General features: G+C 41.0%; 1 protein-coding gene and 1 long non-coding RNA gene across 2 annotated transcripts in view; one reads left to right on the top strand and one right to left on the bottom strand.

Annotated features, from left to right (window-relative positions):
- The window catches only part of TSPAN2 (tetraspanin 2), a 65,765-nt gene extending 56,925 nt beyond the window's left edge, over positions 1 to 8,840 (bottom strand). The window contains exon 1 of the mRNA XM_063297375.1: positions 8,701 to 8,840. Coding sequence (XP_063153445.1) covers positions 8,701 to 8,769 — 69 coding nt within the window. The 5' untranslated portion in view covers positions 8,770 to 8,840. The remainder of the gene's footprint in view (positions 1 to 8,700) is intronic.
- A 153-nt stretch (positions 8,841 to 8,993) lies between these two features.
- LOC134494827 (uncharacterized) lies at positions 8,994 to 22,155 on the top strand. Its single transcript, XR_010067699.1, has 4 exons — positions 8,994 to 9,026; positions 10,264 to 10,426; positions 12,996 to 13,102; positions 21,614 to 22,155. It is a non-coding gene; the product is annotated as an uncharacterized LOC134494827 (long non-coding RNA).
- The last annotated feature ends 477 nt before the right edge of the window (positions 22,156 to 22,632 follow it).

The following is a 22,632-nucleotide window of genomic DNA, read 5'->3' as shown; positions in this document are numbered from 1 at the left end:
TTCTATAGTGAGGAGAAGCTGCTTCTCTTGGTGCTTAACATTATTTTGGGGATTACTTTAAAAAACATTCTTTTAAGTTTTGGATTTCATTTTCCTTCCAAAGGAAATTCCAAAGATTGAGAGTAAACAATTGTCTTCCTGTTATTATTTTTGTATTAAATGTGAAGATATTAGCATTTTTCTGCACATTGATTCGGCTGATTTGAACCTTCAGCTTTCTGTTTTCACTTTCCCTTGAGAACTGTCTAACTCACTCTCACTTTATGTAAATACACTTTGGAACCCTTTCGTATCTTCAACTTTCACTGGCTAAGCTCCTAGGGGGTGCCATAATCTACTGCATGAGACATGGAGGACTTCAAACAGGTTCTTTCTGACTTTCACCAGGATTTTCAACAGATTTCTTCTGACTTCTATCAAGCTTTTATGCAAGATATCCATGACATTGCAGCAAATATGAGATCTAAAATGTGCCATCAGATTGGGGATGTGGTGGATGACATTGAGGAATTTAAGAGTGATAGAAAGATTATTTTTTAAGACTGAGATTGGGATTTTTATCAAGATGCTGGATGAAGATTGGATAATGGAGTTGGAGAAATCTAAGGGAAAGAGTGATCTGCAAGCCATAAGTAAAATCAATCTCCTGGTGGAATGCCGTGAAAAGAACCTGGAATCTTTGAGGGGGGCAGTTGGGCTGTTTGATTCTTTCAAGAGGAAAGCTCTGTGTCCATCATGGGGATATGTAACTGCTTTGGTTAATTTTGAAGTGGGTGAAGGATTGAAGAATGTTCAACTGGCTTGCTTTAAGGATTTGATTGATGCTATTTGCCTTTAAAGATTTGGATTTACTGTTTTGAATTGGCTTTGTTTTTTGGGTTTATTAAGATGAAAATTATTCAAACTGCTGTATTAGGGTTAAATGTTTATCTGGTTTGCTTTAAGGATTTGATTGATGTTGCTCCCTTTTAAAGATATGGAATTACTGTTTTGAATTGGCTTTGTTTTTTGGGTTTATTAAGATTGGGCTTATTAAAATTGTACTATTAAATATAACAGCAGACAACTTATGTGCTTTTTAATTTGATTCTTATTATAGTAGACAGAAATGTATAGAATAGTGGTAGGAAGGGAATAATTAAATATGTTTTATCTTTTGGAGGGGAGAAAGATGTTTAGGTTTATATGAACTTTTTTTTTCTTTATTGTAATATAAGGGGGAGTAGTAACTGTACTTAGTGATTTTTATTATGTGTTAAAGTGGAATGAGTTATAGAAATAATGTGGTGTATTGGTTTAATATAGAGTAAGAGATTGATTATGGAAATTTTTGTATATCCCTGCTGTTAAAAATCGGAAGCCACATCGTTTTGTAAATTTGAAAAAAAATTCTCTCGTGTTTCTGCGTTTTAGTTTTTTTCTTTCTTTGTAGTTTTTTGTTTTTTTTACAGTTTTTATTCTTCTCTTGAAACCTAGTAAAATTTACTATAAAAAAAGGGAATCCTGTTCTAAGGCTCAGTCTTTTGTTTCCTTTTTACAAGAAGCAAAACTGTTCTAAAGGATCTGGCTGTTGTGTGGGAGGTTTTCCAGAAGTTTACATAGGGTCATAGGGAATGGTCTTGAAGGACAGGAGGAAGAGCTGCTACCAAGGCAACAATCAGACAAGCACTGCTTGAGTCCATTCCAAGAAACTAATTTGAGTAAACATCTCAGACAGGCCCCTCCCTAGTTCACACAAAGATAAAATGAGGGAGGGGGAAGCACAGTCAGACTTGCAAGATTCTGTTAGTACCTGTATATCTGTTCCAATAAAAGTAGATTTAGATCTATATGGCATTGGTTTCTTAGTCTGGTCTACCTTATAGGGCTGATACTCTGGTGCTAAGGCATTCTGGTCCAGATAGGACTGTAATTGGTGCACCAGCTGAAGCTGGACAAAAGCCCATTGACCAAGGTCTCCACCTACTTCTCAAAAAGTTGTGAGTCCAGAAGGACCCCCAAACCATGGAGCAATTCTTTTTGGAGGAACATGAACTTATCAAGAATATCCACCGAGGCTGATGTTGCAAAATAAACCTGATGTTTACAGACAATACAGCATCTCCATCTTCTCAGGAATTAGACAGTACTTGTTTCTTCCCATTTAGTCTCATTTAGTCATTTAGCTTCCAGGTTCAAGCCTTTCATTGTATCATGGCCTGGACTGACAATATACAATTGGATATCAAAACTTGGATATCCCCAAAACTACTCAGTAGTCATGCTAACAGTTCCATTTTCCAGAAGGTTGAAGAATCGATAAGGAGATCAGTTCTCCTAGATCTGATCCTAATAAATAGGGAAGAACTGGTGGAATGGGAAAAAGTAGTGGGAACATGGAGAGGAAGTCAACATTCTATCTTTAGTTGAAAATATTACAGAAAAAAAAATTGGAGCATAACCATACAGGCACAGCTAATTTAAAGTTCAGAGAAGTACTAGGCTGGATCCCACTGACTGAAATCCTCAGATCAAAAGGAGCACAGGAGGTTAGGGAATGTCTTTAAATAGGTTACTACTTATACAATGAGAAAAGAAAAAGAGGAGCAGATTAGGAAACATTGTGAATGCATAGGGAGTTTTAAATTAAACTAAGAATTTAAAGGAATATGCAAAGGAAATGAAGATAGGTGAAATCACAAAGAAGATGTGCAGAAATAAAATCAGGAAGACTAAAGCACTAAAGGATCACATTTTGGAAACTAAACACAATAAAGAAGGCTTTCTTGGCTATGCCCGTGGAAAAAGGAAAGAAGGGTAAGGGTTGGGCCCACTGCTATGAGAAGGTGACAACAAGAGTGCAGAGCTTATCAACTCATGTTTTGGACAGTCCAAAAGTTGCTCCTTTGAAGGTATGGACACATTACAGATAATTTTTTCTTCATATGGGGAACTTCTGGATGTAAAGACATCAGTCAGTCACTCATGCCCTGGGTATCTCATGCTTGCCTACTGCAATGCATTCTCTACATGGGGCTGCCCCTGAAGACTACCCAGATGCTTCAACTGGTCCAGAATGCAGCAGTGTGGGCAGTGAACTTCACAAGCTGCACTGGTTGCCAGTTAGATTCTGGGTACAATTCAAGGTGTAGGTCACTGCCTTTAAAGCCCTACGTGGCATAGGGCCTGGTTACCTCAGGGACCACCTGTCTCCCTAGTATCTGCCTGGCCGATCCACTCTGGCATGGTTGGCACGCTCCAGGTTCCATTTAAACAATGCCATCTCTCGGGACCAGGAAGAATGCCTTTTCTGTAGCAGTCGTGCCCTCTGAAATGAGGCTCCCCCCCGAGATTCAAACAGCCCCCATGGCAGTGGGTTTCAAAGGGCCCTGAAGACGTGGCTCTTTGCCCAGGCCTTTGGCGAGCATGATTGAAGCCCCCTTTTCTTCTTTTTCTTTGTTCCCATCTGGGTTTGTTATATCTGCCATCTTTGTTCCTTTTTGTTGTATGTGTATGTGCGTGTGTTCTAAAATGTTTTAACAATTTATAAACTGCCCAGAGTCATTGGGTGTTGGGTGGCCTATCTATCTATCTATCTATCCATCCATCCATCCATCCATCCATCCATCCATCCGATTTGTCACTGCCCATCTCCTCCCACCAAAGGGACTCTGGGCGTCTTACAACAAAAGTCAATTTAAAACAATAAATATAAAAACAATAAAAATATAAACAGCATTAATAAATAACTATAAAAATAGCAGTAAAAATGAAGTCCAAGTGGGAAGATCTAACATAGACCATGTATGCGAGGAGCGCTCTAGGGTGCCAACCATCCCCAAGTGGAGCTACTCCCTTCTCCGCCCCAAGCAAGATGGCAATCAATCAATCAATCAATCAATCAATCAATCAATCATAAACTCCCAGAATTTGCAATAATAATCATACTGGCTGGAGAATTGAGTCCACACCTTTGAAAGTTGTCCAGGCTGGGAAATAATGAATGACAGACTTTTGAACAGAAATAGGTACATTACCCCTTTTGGTGCATACCTCTGATCTGTTTCTACATGTGCAGCCAAATCAGGTTGCATATTATTTTAGCATTTCTCCATTTTTAAAATTCCTTGCTGCTAGAAAACAAGCCCTCTATAGAAGAATTCTACTGCAGCTCTTTCCTTACTGTATTAGTATGCTACATGAATTGTTTTGATTTGGTTTTGAGAATAAAAGGAAAACAAAAATGAAAAGCAGACTGAAAAAATAAATGACAAAAAGGGGTTATAGAGCAAATCATTCATCCCAACTTTAAACACATAATTAAACCTTGACCATATGAAATATTGATTTCAGAGCCAGTTCATAAAAGGAAAATGAAAACACATTGTTGATTCAAGGTTTTTCCAACACTGAAGACTTACTTTTTGTTGATCTCTTTTTAATAACATAACATTTAATGATCCTTAGCCACTGGTAAGTTAATTTGAGATATTCCAACTTTTTATTCTGAAGTTCTTGCAAATACCTAATACCCATGTTAGCAGAATTTTCATTGTTTATTTGAAAAAATATTGTAAACTTAGAATGATCCAAAACATGTCCTACCCATTTTGCAACTTTAAGCAATCAAAATTCCTCTTGCATTAATTCAGATGGTTTAAAAGCTCAACTGGCAATAAGCTGATCTAAAGTATTAATGCCTCTACTTGACCATGGCTTTCAAGAAAACACAAAGCAAAAAAAAAAAAAACCCTGCTATTTTCAAACTAGGAGCTGAGCCTTGCCATCAGATTGGCTATAAAATAACTTTCTAGTTGTTTCCATAGTACAATGTTCTTCTCCATGCTATTACAACAGTCTTACTGTAATACAATGTCAACCACGATTCAATGGCATGTTTTCTTCCTATCCACATCACTGAGATGTAATAAGATCAAGCTGAGCAGTCATTTTCCATGTGCTTGTTTAATGGGGTGTCACATCCCACCTACCACTCACAGCTTGAACTTAAGAGTCTTCTTGCATTCAGCAAGGCTTTGCAAAGAATGGAAGAAATGACCAAACTCTTTGCTTTACTCCCATATTTCCTTTCTGCAGACATTTATTTCAAAGATCTTAAAAAGGACAGCTCTGGATTTTCAGAGAGATAGCTGTGTCTGTATCTGAAAGCAGAAACAATGTAGTCTCTTGTGCACCTTAACGATAAACAAACTGATGATGATGGTGTAAAGGGTTTGTGATTGACATTCCACTTCATCAGATAAATGCAGCAGTTAGTGAACAGGAGAGAGGATGAATGGAAGAGCTACTGCCACGCTTCTGACGGGTCAAAGGAGAGCACTGTCTGTGCATCAAGCAGGAAAGAATTCTTACTAAGAGGAAGGAAGAAATGGTACAGACTATTAGAAATCCTGCAGTGACCAAAGAATGTAATTTTGTACATGGCAACAGCATGCAGAGCATTGGGAGACTCCACATTCCTGTTTCAAAACATCAGCTTTCTAGGCCTTTTGGGTAAGACTGTAAGTTTAAAACTATATGGAAAAGATTTGGTGAAGAACTGCAAGCCAGGAATGCCATGCAGGATTTCCACTGGTGAGGTGCAGGGATTTGGTACATTTTTCCCTCTGCAGCAGAATAAACTCTGAATTACTTTAATTTGCACAACTAGCTAAGCAAATTTAAGTCTTTGTTCAGCTTTCTACATTTGGAATGCCTGGAAATATGTGTATGTGTGTGTGTGTGTGTGTGTGTGTGTGTGTGCGCGCACGCGCGTATCTATCAAAATGAACTTTGGATAACACCTGCTTAAGATGTAGATGCAACTGCAGTTGTCAGCTAACCTCTCCATTGCAAGCCCATTTTCAAGAGGGGAAAGAAAATACAATATAGAGGGCTTACCAAAAGCCAGGCCCCATAGGCTAATCATAGTGTGTTTTATTAATTTTTTTTCAGAGAAAATGTTACTATTTTTAGGAATGTTCAAAGGCCATGCATCAAATGAGTAAGGAAGCATTTAGAAGAAAATGGCAGCCAATTTGAACATTTAATGTAAATTATATAATAAATTGTTTATGGGGCTGGATTTTTGGTACACCCTGAATATGCTCATGCAGTATTTCCTTTGAGATATTAGAAAGAAAGTCTGCATGCACATTTAGGGTGTCTTTCTTTGTTGAACGATATCTAATTACCTACTTTTTGAAGGGTAAGAAAAGTAATATAGTCTCATATTAGTTTACCTGTGACAAAATTCAGATTTTTCTGGATATGGACATTTGTTTTTAACCACAGATACCCAGCTTTGCAAATACATGATATTAAGGCTGCAGTCCTATGTAAATGAAAGTGTCCCTTTGAATTCAGCGGGGTTTACATTTGAGTAGACACGCGTAACCATATTCTGTCAGCCTGTAATTTTCCTATTTACTGTGTTGATCGCTGACATGATGCAAAGAACCAAACTCAGTGCCCCCAAATCTTAAGCATATAATAGAAGAGTCACACTGGGCAAGTGCATATTTATGAGATCCATGTTTATGTAACCACAAATGTGTGCCCATATTTATGAATTCACTAGTGCCTTATGAATAGTTTTTGCTTCTCTTTAAATTAGTGATTAGCTGCACTGTTTAAGCACAGAAAGCGACATAGCTCTGAGAACATGTTGATAGGAAAGAGTGTCAAGGATTAACAAATGCGTCCCATTGTGGTTTATTTCCTTTGTTGTCTCTATGGTTTAAGTGAAGAGATTTTTTTTTCTAGTGATGGTTGATGCTAGCATGAGATAAGATCAACAGATACACAAGTTATAGAGTACTAGCAATTAAAGTGATGTTCATTTCTTCAGAATTGGGGAGAAAAAGAGGAAGGACATCTCTTTATTTATGGAAACAGTCTGCTTGAGATACATCAAAGCACTAGATTCTTTCACACTCATTAGAAAATTTCAGAAGCTTAATTCCAACACTTAGCAAGATAAAAAGCAAACTTATGTTAATTATATAGCTTAAAATGAACACAGCCTTCATGATTATTCCTCTACTCTGTGAATACAGTTGCTGAAATTAACAGCTACTTGTAAGAAATATGATCGCAATGCTGGAGGCAGAATATTAGTCCACAGAACACATGATTCTTGAAAAAGACCTGCTATCCCCAGAAGGAAATCATTGATAACAGAACTTGATTGCAGATTATAAATTAAATATGTTATCTAGGGGCTGAATAAAGACTACCAGCTGATGCCAGTCAAGGAAAGAGCCTTGCATGCATATTCCCCTCCTTCACATCAGAAACCCTTTTCACTTTAAAAAAAGAATAGAAAACCACTCTACAAAATTAATCTGAAATTTCAGTTTACAAAATGCTGAAATCTTAGCTAATATGGGTGGGTGGGTCAAAAAAGTCAAGATGGCAGCCACATGATCAAAGCCCCACCCCCTTTTTATTACATTGCATGTGATGCACATCAACAAGAGGCAGGACTTTGTGTTGTTGTGACCCCTCACACATATCCTTGTTTAACAGAGATATCCTGGACAAGAAAGTATAGTAGTAAAAGGCAAAATATAATATTTCCTGCCCAAATTTACAATAAAGCATTGTGTACTAGGACACCCTACCATACCTGCCCATCCCTGAAGTTTTAAACTGTAAGTCCCATCATCCCCATCCAGCACTGCTTTAGGATAAGGTTACCAGCCTGGGTTAGCATTATTTAAGGGAAAAGCAGATCACACAAAGAACCAGTAAGCTGATATATTGCAGTTTGGTTTCCTTGCAGTGTTTTAAGATACAACACTGCTGTTTAAGACTTGTAATGGGGTTTTTGACTAACTTCAGATAAGAGAAAGAGGAATCACCTACTCCAATATTTTGGAAACAAACGGTTATGGGGCGGCGGGGGGGGAGGTCTTGGCAGACTGATACATACCTCCTAGGGACTGCGAGGATGAAACTACTGTTTTAATGCACCCAGATTCTTGGCAGTCGCCTCTTCTGAACGGGTAACCACACCTGTGCCCAGCATCATAGGCAACCTTTCCCTGTCCTGGCTGAGGAGGGTGGGAGATGTCATCTAAGACGTTGGGAGGACGCCGAAACAGAGAAGGTGACTTTTGGCATCACACGTAACACTGTATGTGATCCCGGGTGTGCTAGCTTCTGAGGAAGGCCAGTGCACATCATACACGCACGCTCATTTCCTGATAGCCCTATAGCTTGCATGTGCAACAGCTACCGCAGAGAGAGACCACAGAAGTGGGGCTCCAACACGAAAACGCGCCTGCCTTTCCCGGTGGACACGCGTCCATTCATCTATTCCGTGCTGAGCCTCGAGATGCTTCGGGGCGACCCAGCGAAGCGGCCGACGGATGCCCCGAGGTTCCTACATCGCTCCCCTTTGTTTTTCTTATTTCGGACCAGCAACCCAAAGGCGTCGCGCCGTGGGACTACCGCGCGGGAAAGGAGGCTCGGCGGCAGGGAGGAGCGGGAATTCGCGGGACGGGACGGCGCGCGGTACCGGCGCAGCGGACAGCGCCGAGCAGGTAAGCCCGATCAGCAGCTGCCCCTGCGCGGAGGACGAGCCGGGCAAGAGATCGTCGCCTCCAACATCACAGTCCCTGCTTTTGAGCACTCACACACGCGCACAGCACATCCTGATCCCTCAGCCCCCAACTCTTAAAGGATCGCCTTCCGCTCCCCCGGCCCCGCACTGACCCAGAAGATGAAGTTGAAAAGGAAGAGCAGGAACTTGACGCAGCGCATCCCCCCTTGCACTCGCCCCATGGCAGCAGCGGGTCTTGCTCGCTTGCTCTCTGTCTTCTCCTCCTGCAGCAGCAGCAGCAGCAGCAGCTAGAAGAGCAGCTCCGCCGGTCCCTCTGGCCGAGAAGCCGCGGGCAGGCGCCTTTACCGCTTGCCGCTTTCCAGCCGGGGAGGGCGCAGGGGCAGAGCCTGCGAGAAGGAGGCGGGGCGGAGCTGCGTTTGTTTAGGGCCCTTTCACCTTCCGCTCCCGACGGGAGACTTCCCGGGACTCAGCTTTTAACGTAAGAAGGGCTCGGGGGTGTCAGCCTTTTCTTTTGTTCTAACTGGGGCGGGACGAGATGCGCTTTGCAGGATTCGTAGCCACGCTGAGGCGTAATTCTGCTCTTGGAAATTGCTTCCAAGATTACATTTGGGCTCCAGTTTCGTTCCTTCACGTCACACCTCCTTTGCTGTCTTCAGGATCCGCTTCAGTCCATTAATGCTTGTCCGGGACGTATTTCTAAATAAACCTGGACACCTGTATCTGATGACTAGGCTGGGAATAAAAGCTGCCGTGTCCACATAGCAGCTGTATTCCCATGCAACTGGGCCACAAGAAAGCCAGCCGAGCAAAACAAATTCACCATTTTGGTCTAGAGGCTGACACTTGGCAGACTATGGGTCAGTCAGGGGGGTCGTGCAACGCCAGAAAACCAGATTAGTGTATTTAAGCAGACTGTAATTAAGTTCACATGTCGTGGGAACATAGACAGCAGAAGAAAGTTTGCAGCTGCAGATGTGATGCTATTCTAGGGTGCTTTTCCTGTATTAAAAAGGGAAGTTCACAAAACTTCCTGCAAACAGATTTTATTTTCCTAGAGAGAAAAATTGGCTTACAGCATTATGTACAGCATCACTTTTCTACTCGTAATGAGTTTTCATTTTGCACTCTAATACTGAGTAGCACTAAAAGAGATCACTGCCTTTACTGAGTATATTTTTTAAAATGGGAAATGGTCTCAGCATGCAGTTGAAGATGGATTTGTATGCCTACTTACCAAAGTAATGTATTGAAGTTTGTGGCCTGATACCTAAATTAAGGCAGCCATTGGAACGATCTGTTGATTTATTTAGTTTTTATACTAACACTGTTTTGGGGGGGTGCCTTCGAGTCAGTGTTGACTCCTGGTGATTGCCTAGGCAAGTCCCAAGTCCCTGCAGTTTTCTTGGCAAAGTTTTTCAGAAGTGGTTGCCACTGCAGCCTTCCTAGGGCTGAGAGAGAGTGACTGGCCCAAGGTCACCCAGCTCACTTTGTGCCCAAGACAGGATAAGAAATCACAGTCTTCTGGTTTCTAGCCTGGTGCCTTAACCAGTACACCAGACTGGCTCTTATAGTGACATGCTAACTGCATATTCCCTAACTTAAGAGCAGCTTGACCCTTGAAGGCCTGTTTTGACCACCAAGCCTTATCACAGAAGGGGCTAAATAGGACTGCTGGATCAGCCTATTCTCATCTCTGCTGCTTTTAAATTTGGAAGGCAGGGAGCAATAAGCTGGATTTCCGCTCAAAAGGCAGCAGAAAAGGATGCAACTACTAGTCCTTCCATCCAGAAGAAGAAGAAAAAAATCTCAGTGGTGGCTGCTCAGCTGGATATTTGGACTTGCCAGATTCCTGGTAGGGGATGATACTTCCTGGATCAGGTATGACATTTTCCCCGTCTCTTGAGAACAAGTGATTCTCAGTTTAGGAATTATCAGCTGTATCCCTGTTCATCAGTCCTGCAGCAAAATAAAGGCCTGTAGCATGGAATTTGTTCTCAGTTTTGTAGTTCTAAGACATTTAGAACAGATTGTTTTAATAAACCTTGAAGATTGTTATCCTTCAAGGTTGTAGACGGCAGTGGAAATGGGCAATGAGAATCTGAGATGGAGTGAACAAATGCGTGAGGACTAGAAAACCTAAAAGGAGCTATAGCAGCTTTCCCCAACCTGGGCATTTTCAAGATGTGCAAACTTCAATCCCTTGAATTCTTAGTAATGTCCATGCGGGCTAGCATGGGGAACCTTGTAATGTATAAGGTATAATGATTTGGGGTCTGCACATAGAAATGACAGAACATAATCTGCAGTGGTTTATATAGGAGGCCTTTTTGTGCTATAACTATGACTTGTTTTTAAGAAAACATTTTTGGTAACCTAAATAATGTTTTCAGATTATAACCTCAACGTGTGGCTCAGTCCCAGACTGGTTACAAATGACATTCTCTTCCCTAAGAAGCACCTCCTGAGAAATCCTTGGATATCCTTGATGACTGCTTGTGTTTACTTGTGGCTGGGGAACCTCCCCTAGTTGCCAGCCTGGCTTGTCTGCGCTCATGAAGGCAAGATTCTTGCCACAGGCTGTTTATTTCTATTGTGATTTGTTTTCTAGTCGTTGTCAAGGGAGCTGAGAATCTGGGACAAAAATTCCTTTGAAAAGATACTCCCTAAGGTTCTCTGGCAGAAAAAATAAAAAGGCACAGGAATGCCTTTGGGCATGCTTTGGGCTACAGGATTCAAACTCAGCAGCTATGGAATTCCATGGCAATGCCTTTCAGCAGGCATCAGGGAAATCCAACTCAGGCTGAAGAAGGTAGAAATCAGGTACCACATAATAAGAGAAATAGTACCAGAATGCCTGAAAGCTAAACATCTGAGCATAATAAATAGAAAGGGAAATAGAGCCTCAAAGTGATGCTTATTTTTTCCCTTTAATTTGGATTCCTGCATGGAGCAAGGGTTTGGATTTGATGTCCCCTTCAGCACTGATTCTATCTGTGTTTGTTAATGGGATGCAGTGGTTAGATTACATCTGATGGAACCCGTATTCAATCCTGGTTCAGGCATGTGTGGGTCAGGCAGTCGTTCCATGGAGAAAAAGCATTATAGGAATGTTACAGATAATTTGCCATATGTTTTTTCAGCATATCACTTAAATCAAGATGTTCAGTAGAATTAAATAAGTGTTCGCATCCACTTGCAGATGAATACAGACATTTTAGGATCTTTTAAAGGCTGCAAAGAAGGGTAAGGGGTGCCATAACATTCTTGGAGAGGAAAATCTGCAGGTGGGTCATCATCACTGAAAACACCTTGGCACTTTTTCCTTCCAGCCTGATCAACATTAGTGATGTTGGAAAATTAGTATGGGTAATTTCCAATTTAGATCATATCTAGCTCACTCCCTGTCAGTCCCTATGTCCAAATCCAATATACATGCCACTAAGTTTAGCTAACAAAAATATAACTTGATGTTTATTTATTAAATATCAGGAAACAACAAAAACAGTTAACAGGCAAAGTGAGATTAAAGGGTGACAAAAGCAGATAGAAACATGAACAGGCAGGAATTACATTATGTATCTATAGCTGTATTTCAGAAGGCACAAAAGTTTTCAGAGCTGCTGAAAACAATACTATGGGTAATTAGCATACCCAGTCCCCAAGAGAGTCACCTTTGGTTTTTCCAGCTTTAACCCATTTATGTACATACCAGTAGTAGAATATAGATGAAAATAGGACACCAGGTGATCCTTCTTTTATTTTGCATCATTAAAGAAACAATATGGTGGATGGAGATGATGGTCCAACAAGTGGGAGCAAAGCAAGACCTGTGCAATCTATGTTAAAGCATGGGTTTTGGGATTTTTCCTTTATAGGCTCATGATCACATCTGCTGTTTGGAAAGCTAGACTTGTAGATGAGGACTACTGAGTGATCTCATGGGAAATGCAAATCCAGGTTTCTTCCAGTCAAGATGGTTCTTCAAGCACAGGAATAAAACATCTTCCCTAGTGCAATTATATGCAAACTTGTTTAGTTGTATTTCCAGCTGAATGTGCATAGAATGTCATCTCAGCACTCCTTTTAGTTTCTAATTAACTAGTTACTGAAGCTCCCAGTGCACATAATATTGCTAGGATGCAATAAATTTATCTGCTTTGGCTTGAGAATGCATAGAATAGAATAACACAGAATAGAGATGCATAGAAGATCTGGGTTGAAGACTTGCAAAAAGATGGTGATTTTCTATTAGAATTTGTTTTATGTAGAGGTGGAAAAAATCATACATACAAAAGCTGAAAATCTAAGCTTAGAATCTACTAATTTTCTTATATGCATATTAAATTGTATGTGTAATTTACAAGTACGCATCTCTCTGTGTTGCATAGACGATGGCAGATTTGTTCTCTCTGCAGTGTGAAAAAGATGCTCCATTTTCCTTTTCTAGTTCCCATTCTACCCTCTGAAAAACCATGATGGAAATGCTTTGGATGCTGGGCAGGGAAGGAAGCAGAACTGAGGCAGATACTTTGGAACACACTTCCAAAATATTAAGTAGGTTTCAAGAATTTTTTTTTTAATTTAATGTGACATTAAAATAATATTGAAATAACGATTTACTTGGCCTTAAGATTGCAACATTTATGCTACAGTTTGAATCAGCACCTTTTTTGGGTGGTTCTCCCTGGTATTTTGCAGCATGCAGTTTCTTCTGCTAAAGAGATGCGGGTATTATGTTCATTTGGGGAGCAACCCATCAATCAAGGGAGAGTCACTGAAAGGATTTGCTTCCATACATTACAATTCAGAGAGAGCACAAAAGAGCTGGCAATTAGAGGAATCTTTCTACTTTTAAAGACAGAATATTTGAATAGTGTTTACTAACAGGCAAAATGACCATTTCCAAGAAGGCAAATTAAGGTCATTTAGGGCGTGACTAATTGGGAGACAAGAAATGATTGTGAACTATGAGGTCAGCATTTATTGGTCTGGCAATGTATTTTTTTTCTGCCCAAATCTTATGAAGTTGCCTTCATCTCATCCCCAGCCCATGAAAGAGACAGGGGTTAGTCCTTTGTTGTGTTAGCATTAAAATAGTGCTTTCCCTCTTCTCAGACACTGTTCAAGGACAGCTGCACCATGTGTAAATGTGTTAGGCTGTGGCAGATGCCTGCAGAGAGAGGACCAGGACTGGAAGTGGGACAGCAGATTTTATGCCTGCAGTTTTTTGTCAACTCACGGATGGGTAGAGAGCACTTCAACTCAGCAGTGTGGAAAACTTTGATTTCCACTTGCCTGGCACAGGTGGGAAACCTCCACCTTTAAAATAGCTGTGCCAGGAATTCTTAAAGGTACCAGGGCCATTAAAAGAATGACAGTTCTGAGGCAATTGATGATGCTCAGAGTAAGAACACAATATTGCTTCTAAAAGATCTAGCAATGAGTAAATAGCAGGCTTGGTTGACAATACAATAATATTTTATTTACCATGTTGTCCAGATTAGGTACTTTGGCTACATTCTTTTGGACAAAACTAAAGAAAGGAGTATCCACAGGGTTGGGTCAAAAAAGATGGTGGGTATGACCACATAATTAAATCCTTGCCCTATTTTTACATGCATTACATAAGCAGCACACATAAAAAGGAGCAGGGCTTCAGTTGTACAGTCATAGTTGCCATCCTGATGTTTTTGATTCTCCCCCTGTAGAAGTCCCTGACAGGTTTTGGGAAACAACTATAAGCACTCCCCATTAGCATCCACTCTTTTTGATTCCTTCCAGAAATTCTTTGTGAAATAGGAACTTCAGCAGATACACTAATGTAGAAAGGGCTTTGTGAAACCTACTGGCTTAGGATAGCCCAACTCAGTGCAATAAAATTAAGGCTACTGAATATGGGCTGCAAAAATCCAGATGACCACTAGATGGCAGAAGGAGATGCAGAACACTTTTAACTCCTTGCTAGTACCAAATGTGCTATTCACCTCTCCTTGAGCTTGCAGAAACATATGCTGATATGAAATTTGCTGCTTTGACTGTCGGGCTGGTGCTGTCCTTTCTATTTTAGTGTGGGACAAATGAGGAAAAGCAACTAATGGATTGCCCTGGCTATGTTTCCCCCATACCAAGCATTGCCTGCTGGCAGGAAAAGAATGGCCAATCACTCTCCCTAATGGGTGGGTGCTTGGAATGACATGTTTCATCCCCCACTAAATTGCCCTAAAAACGGGGCAGTAGTCCATACCATCAGGGCCGCAACTAGGTGGGGGGCAACCGGGACATGTGCCCCAGGTGCCACGCTGGTGGGGCGCCAAAATGAGTGCTGGGGGGGGGGTGCCAAAATGAGTTCTGGGGGGGGGCGCCAAAATGGGCGCGGAATCCATGTTTGCCTCGGGTGACACAGCCCCTACGTGTGGTCCTGCATACCATCAGGCTGTTTTTGAACATGGGTAAACTGTTGTCCCAAAATAGCCTGGCTGACAGGTTGCAGAGTTGGAAGAGAAGCAAAGAATGAAATAGGGATGAGCTATCACTAAAGAACAAGTTGGGCATCAGCTTTACTGCAAAGGGATGGCAGCAAGAATGTTGTCTGGATGGCTGGCAGCCCATAAAGAAACATGGAGCTGGAATGGAATAGGCAAAATGATGCTGTCTCCAGTGCCAAAATAATAAAACTAGTAAAACCTAAGGGCTTATTTGCAGAAGCTGCAGGAAAAAATATTTATTTATTTATCAAATTTGTCACTGCCCATCTCCTCCCACCAGAGGGACTCTGGGTGGTTTACAACAAAATACTCAGTAAAACAATAAATATATAAAATACATTATAAAATTACATATTATTAATAATATAAATAAAAATAAAGTCCAGATGGCTGTATCTCATTCAGTCTTCACGTGGAAGGGGTACTTCAAGGCACTAGCCAACCCCAGGCATGACTCCTCCCTGCCCCAGGCCAGCTGGCAGAGCCAGGTCTTCAAGTTTCTCCGAAAGGCCAGAAGTGATGGAGCTAGCCTCACCTCCGGGGGCAGGATGTTCCAAAGGGCGGAAGCTACTGCAGAGAAGGCCCGCCTCCTGGACCCCGCCAGATGGAATTCTCTTACCGACGGGGTCCTCAGCATGCCCTCTCTGCACGACCGGGTGGGGCAGGTAGATGTAACGGGGAAGAGGCAGTCCCTCAGGTAACCTGTATGTAATCCTCTCAACGATGAAAGAACCAGGAACGCACGGCTGGCAGATCCCAGCTCCCTTTCCCACTACAGGATTAATGCTCTTTCAAATTCATGTCTAGTGCTTTTTTAAAACAGCACTAAACCTGAGTATATAGGGAACCTGTGTAAGAAGCCAAAAGTCTAGTTCCTCCTGCAGCCCAAGCCAAAATGGTCAAAGAGAGCAATGTTCAGTGACCAGCAAAAATTGTCTTGTGAGAAGAGGAAAAACACTGTTTTAAAACTGGAATAGTTAAAGTAGGATGGGCAGGGATAAGACAAAGACCATGCCATGTGGACACTGCATAAAATAAGGCTTTCCAAGACACGTTTGTGTGGTAATTATGAGGATATGTGGATGAGTGCTCAGATAGCTTTTCATCTTTTGGAGTTGTAAAGGAGTGTAAACGCAGATGCTAAGCAAGGAGTTATTCTTGGGCGAGTAAGATAAGAAATGAAGGAATCAGGAGCAAGCTTCTTTGGCTTATTCCATTTTTGACTCTGCATGCGAGGGCCCTCCGATGAAATCCTCCCAGAGGATAGGGAGAGGCAATTGAGGAGAACGCTGTCTCAGTGGGTGATCTCTCCCTGGAAAGATCAGATCCAAGCACCCGAACCTGCAATTCAGGCACCTGACCCTGAAGACATGCCATAGCTCCCAAGCCTGTGACAATGGTACATTGCTGAGTGGTAGAGCTATGCACTGGATGGCACAGAAGTACAAGCAACAAGCCTGGGTTCCTCAAGAGTAAAGGGATTGCTCCAGAATGGATCACTCTCTCTCAAGAGGTGAAAAGTGCCAGCTGTGGTGCCTCTGCATAAAATACTTGGGCAGAAGACAAGTGATAGAAATCATGTTCGGTGTACTAACTATTGTTCCTTCTGCTTATGTAGGTGCCTGAAGTTTGGTTTGCTTTTTAACTCTTCTTTACATTTGTTCTGATTTCCATTCTGGACTCTGCTGTTTTAAATTCTAAGTTGGACTTGGATCACCACTGCAGCTTCCTCTACATTATAAGTGCCCTTTGCAGCCTCGGTTTTTGCTTTTCATTGCATCCCTTAAAATCTTTATAGGCCTGGGTATATCTTGTAATTGCATGTTCTGAGGACAGAGCTACAGATATATATTTGCATTTATTGACTGTATATATCCATAACCACATAATCCATTAAATTACGGAGACATGCAGTTTTGTGTGTTTGTGTGTGTATGTGTCTATGTACAGTATATATCTGCACGCCTTTGTTAGGTAAAGGTAAAGGTTTCCCTTGACGTTAAGTCCAATCGTGTCCGACTCTAGGGGGCGGTGCTCATCTCCATTTGTCCATGGACACTTCTGTAGTCATGTGGCCGGCATGACTAAACGGAACACCGTTACCTGCCCGCCAAAGCGGTACCTATTAATCTACTCACATTTGCATGTTTTCGGACTGCTAGGTTGGCAGGAGCTGGGACTAGCAATGGGAGCTCACCCCGTCACGCGGATTCGAACCGCCGACCTTCCGATCGGCAAGCTCAGCAGCTCAGCGGTTAACCCGCAGCGCCACCGTGTCCCTTACGCCTTTGTTATTTAAGCCTTATCTCATTTTTGAGTCATCTGAGCTTTGGGATGGGGTAGCTAAAACATTTTCTCAGGTCTTTGGGAGTTTCCTAAGTCCTGGGCATTGTGCCCATTGTCTCCAATGAATAATCCAGTCTTGCCCCTTGGACAGGACAAAGACCACCTTATTCTTTCAGTTTCTCTTGGTTTAAATTAATCAATATATTCTCCGTGGTCTAAATGCATGGAAAATTAAAGGTTTGGCTTTTCTTCTTAAACATAAATAAGAATTTTATAAGCTTCTAAGCCTATTTTCAGTGGTACATGGCTGTGCCTCAGACCAAATGTGTTTTGTGCTTATTTTTTTTTAAAAAATATCTCACTAAATCTGTAGCTGTAAGTTGCCAAAATCATTGTTATTAAGCCAAAGGAATTGTTTGCATTCTTCTAAATGCTTTTAGTTTGCATTCTTGAAAGACAGGCTGACCAGATTGTTATTTCTAAGAAATACCTGTTTTTTGAAGCCTGTCTAGGCACGTACCCCACACCTCTCTGTGCTTCCTAAAAGTGTAGTACAGGCTTAGGAACTTGGAGAAGGGTTCCTGTCCTGTTTCTTTCTGTAGATTCCAAAGAACAGATTTTGTCTGAGCATACAAAGGACTAACCGCCCAGAGTCCCTCTGATAGATAGATAGATAGATAGATAGATGGAAAGAAAGAAAGAAAGAAAGAAAGAAAGAAAGAAAGAAAAATTGGGGAAGGGGGGCATGTCAAAAGTGAAATTTTATGATTTAATTTTCTTAAATCATGAAGAGTTCAGTGCATCTTTTAATTAAGGAAAATCCAAAACCACAACTTAAATAAGCAGTTGAAAGTTCTGTTCTATTTTAGATGATCCTCTCTACAAAATGATATCTATATAAGATATTGCCCACATTTATATTCAGTTTATAGCAAATAAACTGAACATTTGAGCAGCATGCAAGAATTAAATCAAATAATTTTTTACCAGTGGAGAGACTGACTTGTTTTCCTAGAAGAATATGTAATGGAATATACATAGCTGTGTGAAATTTTCCATGAAAAACCTCCTTGCACTTGACCTGAAGGAGGCTGTAGTTGCTGGGGTAGCTGCCATCAAATAAAGAGAGCTTTCAGTGTAATATGTGAAACTCCCAACCAATGAATAATGACCAAAGTGATGCCAGGAGCTTATAGACAAACTTGCTTGTCAGAGCTGTGTCCTAGGAATGACTACAAAAGACATTGGGGCAGTCCAACTCAAATGCTGGATGTTGCGAAGACAGGGGCCAAATTGTGAAAGGCAAAACCTGGATGGAAAAATATTTCCTTCTTGGTCTAGACCAGCGTTTCTCAACCTTGGCAACTTTAAGATGTGTGGACTTCAACTCCCAGAATTCCCCAGCCAGCCAGGAACACTAGTCTAGACTATTTACTGTTAGCATGTTCTTTGATAAATCCCTCTGCCTGCTATTTATAGACAACATTTCACTGAAGTCTGATCTTAGTTTAATTTTAAACGTTACTGGGCGATCATTACAGAACAATATTCTTTGTTACAGAAGTCCAAATCACAGTGTTGATTGTAATAGATAATGTTCCTTTTTTCTTTTAGTGAGTAAAGCCTTTGTTTTGGATAATTGCTATTAAGAATTCTGGGCTCATCCCCACATCATTCTTACCAAGACATGCATGTGCCTCAGTAATGTTTTTATATTCCCTGTTCTCGTGCCTTTATTTCATCCTAAGCCTACAGCAGAGGCAGGTTAATGTCACCTTTAGCTATTCAGTTTTAATGTAGCATTTCTACCTTCTCTTGACACAATATTTGCCATGGACACAGCCTGGGGTGTTTCATCTATTAGTGGTTGAAGATATGAACAAGGCAGCAGCCCACAATAATGCCTGGCAAGTACTCTTTATATTCACAGATTATTAGGTTCACATGCTCTAAGATGTTGGTTTCTTCTCTTAATCCCTCCAACCCTTTGCTGAAATTTGAATTGCAACTGAAATACCTAATCTCTTTAGATAGTAAGAAAAACATAAATCCTGCAGTACTGTTTTCTCCAGAACTTTGCAGGGTTTTGTTTTAGCATAATAAAGAAATAAATATAGATCAAAGGGTCATTCATTGAAGGATATTGAGATGCTTGACATACACCATTTTCATCTTGGAGTCCCCTGTCATTAAGAAAATGCAGTGTAATCTCATTAACAAAATGATTGCCATTCCAAAGGTAATTGAGCAAATACTGCGGTTACAGGCTAGCACCTGAGTTGTGATAAGCAATTCCTCCTACAGCTATTAGATTTGTGAATTTTAAGACGGGAATAGACCTGCAGAAGCATTAGGTAAGCTGCAGTCTTAGATAATAGTGTTTTGTAGAATCACAATCTGTATGGACAGGGGAAGGAAGAGTATTTTGTAATTGCAGTAACTGTGGAAGCTCTTGTTGAAAAAATTGTTTACAGAAGTAATCTGATCTCTACAAATTGCTCCATGTGTGGTCATATCACCACTTTAACAAAAAGCATGTGACAATTTCAGCATTAATTCTTCTTCTTTGCTAATCATATCTTATGAAATCAGAAATGCAATTCTTCATATGTGTCAATAGTGATGCAGGTTATGCCATAATGCTACTGGTGGGTCTGACAACTTTTCATTGGCTGTGGCCTGAAGGTTTTTTGTTATATTTTCCAGCAGCCATGGCGTTCGGTGGTGGGCCAGTTACATTATGACATCACGCATACAGGCAGTACTTTTATTATTTTGGATGAGTTAAGTCTTTCCAGTGACTCGTCCATCCTTTTTTGTTTTACTTTCCACCAAAATTTTATGGGAAATCATGCCTCCATTTTCAGTAATTTGATACCACACTTCGCTGGTGTGATTTTTAGCAGGCTTGCTGCATTTAGTCCCTGGTCCCTGGTTGTTCACTTCTGTGCAGTGTTGTTGGAAAAAGGACAATAAGAGAGATGAATAAGATCTGACAAAAGTTCCAAAGATCTCTGTGAGAGGCAGGGAGGGGGTGAATTTGATGTTCAGGAAAATGGGGGGTTTAAGCTGGTGGACTGCATGAGCCACAATCAATTTTAAGTTAATATACTTGCATTAAAACTGATTTACAGTTCTTATCGCTAGGAATTTTTCCTAATGTCCAACTGAAATCATAATTTAAACTCATTGTTTCTTCTCCAGTCTTTTGGAACAATTCTGGACAGTTCTGTCCCAACTTTTATATGACAGCCCTTGAACTATCATGTCTCTCTGCAGTCTTCTGCAGGCCAAACCATACCCAATACTTCCAACTGTTTCTTACAGGTTTTTCCTTCCAGGTTCCTTATCATTTTGATTGCTCCAATAAGTCAACAACCTTCCTAAAATGTGGTGCCAGGAACTGGACAAAAAATGCTAAGGGTGATCTGACTGCATCAAAATAGAGAGGAATGTACAGTGCACTTCTGTTGATGCAGACTAAGATTGCATTTGCTTTTTTGCAGCTGCATCATTGTTGGATTATCATCAGTCTGTGATCCATGAAGAGACCCAACCCCCCTCATTCAGTATGCAATCCTTTATTCTTGCCTCCTCAAATGTAGGGCCCTGGTTGTGAGTGTAAAGTTTGTAATAAACACATTTTTAGATTCTTAAAGAGAATCTAAACAGGTATCTGCAAAAATAGCTACAGTGGGGTTTGGTTTCTCAAGTAAAACTTGATACAGATATCTTTGCTGTTCTTCAGTGCTAGGAAACATCAAAATCACTCACAAAGTTTCCTAGTCCAGTTTGAATTTTTTTAAAGGATTATAGTTCACCTCATGCAGTTCCAGACAGGGTTGAAAATGCCTCCCTTCAAGTCATGTTGGGAGGTACAGCCAATGTAAAACTCTATGACAATAACAGCAACATAAAACTGCAGTGGTATTCCTTCTAGTAATTTAAAAACCCTCCCACTGCCTAGTTCTCCATTAGTGATGTATAGCATCAGCCAGCCAGCATCTGTTCAAACTGTTATATCAGCACAGTGATACTTGGATGAGTGACCATTATGAGTGACCACTGGGTTTCCATTTTAGATTGACCAAGTAAAACATGTATCTTTGGCTTTATTCACCCAAGCATAAAACTGCTGATTGGCCTTTTACTTGTTCAATCAAGATGGACATGTTTGTTATGTAGCAAAGACAAAAAGCTAATAGATGATAGTTACAATTTTAGGTAATTTCTCAAAATATGTGAGTATGATGCACTAGATATTTATTTACAACATATATATCATATTTTTCAGGTTGAAACTGTCCTGGAGCTGTCATGTCAACAAGGATGAGATAATTAACAGCAGGTTATCCACGTGATGGCACAAAGACAAGATCTAAGAGTGGTCTCAGAAAAAAATCCTTCTCACTGGAAGGGATCAGAGAGAGATAAGCCTTCCTTGACTTCATTCAGTTGGGGCTGACCTTGATTGCACCATTGTGAATTCCTGGATGTAATAGCCTCCTAGTTGTCTTTGTAGTGTCTGGGAGGACATAAAAATTGTCTGTTTCCTGTCTGATGAGAATCATGTGCTGCCAGCTTGTGCAGGTGACAATTTTCCAGCTGTACCATCCAGACACAGCCAATGTGCGTAGAATTTCTTTCAGAAAAGAGAATGTGAGACCTAGCATTTATCTCAACAGAGAATGAAGTTTTTTGTGGTTTATTTATTCAGTCGCTTCCAACTCTTCATGACTTCATGGACCAGCCCAAGCCAGAGCTTCCTGTCGGTCGTCAACACCCCCAGCTCCCCCAGGGATGAGTCCGTCACCTCTAGAATATCATCCATCCACCTTGCCCTTGGTCGGCCCCTCTTCCTTTTGCCTTCCACTCTCCCCAGCATCAGCATCTTCTCCAGGGTGTCCTGTCTTCTCATTATGTGGCCAAAGTACTTCAGCTTTGCCTTTAATATCATTCCCTCAAGTGAGCAGTCTGGCTTTATTTCCTGGAGGATGGACTGGTTTGATCTTCTTGCAGTCCAAGGCACTCTCAGAACTGAAGCTATATTTGTGGGAATTTCAGACAAAGTATAGCTTGAATGCTCACCTAGCAGTTTGAAAACATGCAAATGTGAGTAGATCAATAGGTACCGCTTCGGCGGGAAGGTAACGGCGTTCCGAGTCGTCATGCTGGCCACATGACCCGGAAGTGTCTATGACAACGCCGGCTCTAAGGCTTAGAAACGGAGATGAGCACCGCCCCCTAGAGTCGGATTCGACTGGACTTTACGTCAAGGGAAACCTTTACCTTTACCTTTATAGCTTGAATGAA

The sequence above is a fragment of the Candoia aspera genome, chromosome 3 (genome assembly GCF_035149785.1).
Source record: "Candoia aspera isolate rCanAsp1 chromosome 3, rCanAsp1.hap2, whole genome shotgun sequence".
Lineage (NCBI taxonomy): Eukaryota > Metazoa > Chordata > Lepidosauria > Squamata > Boidae > Candoia > Candoia aspera.
The sequence above is the reverse complement of the archived record's forward strand: the minus strand, read 5'-3'. Positions and strand labels throughout refer to the sequence as shown.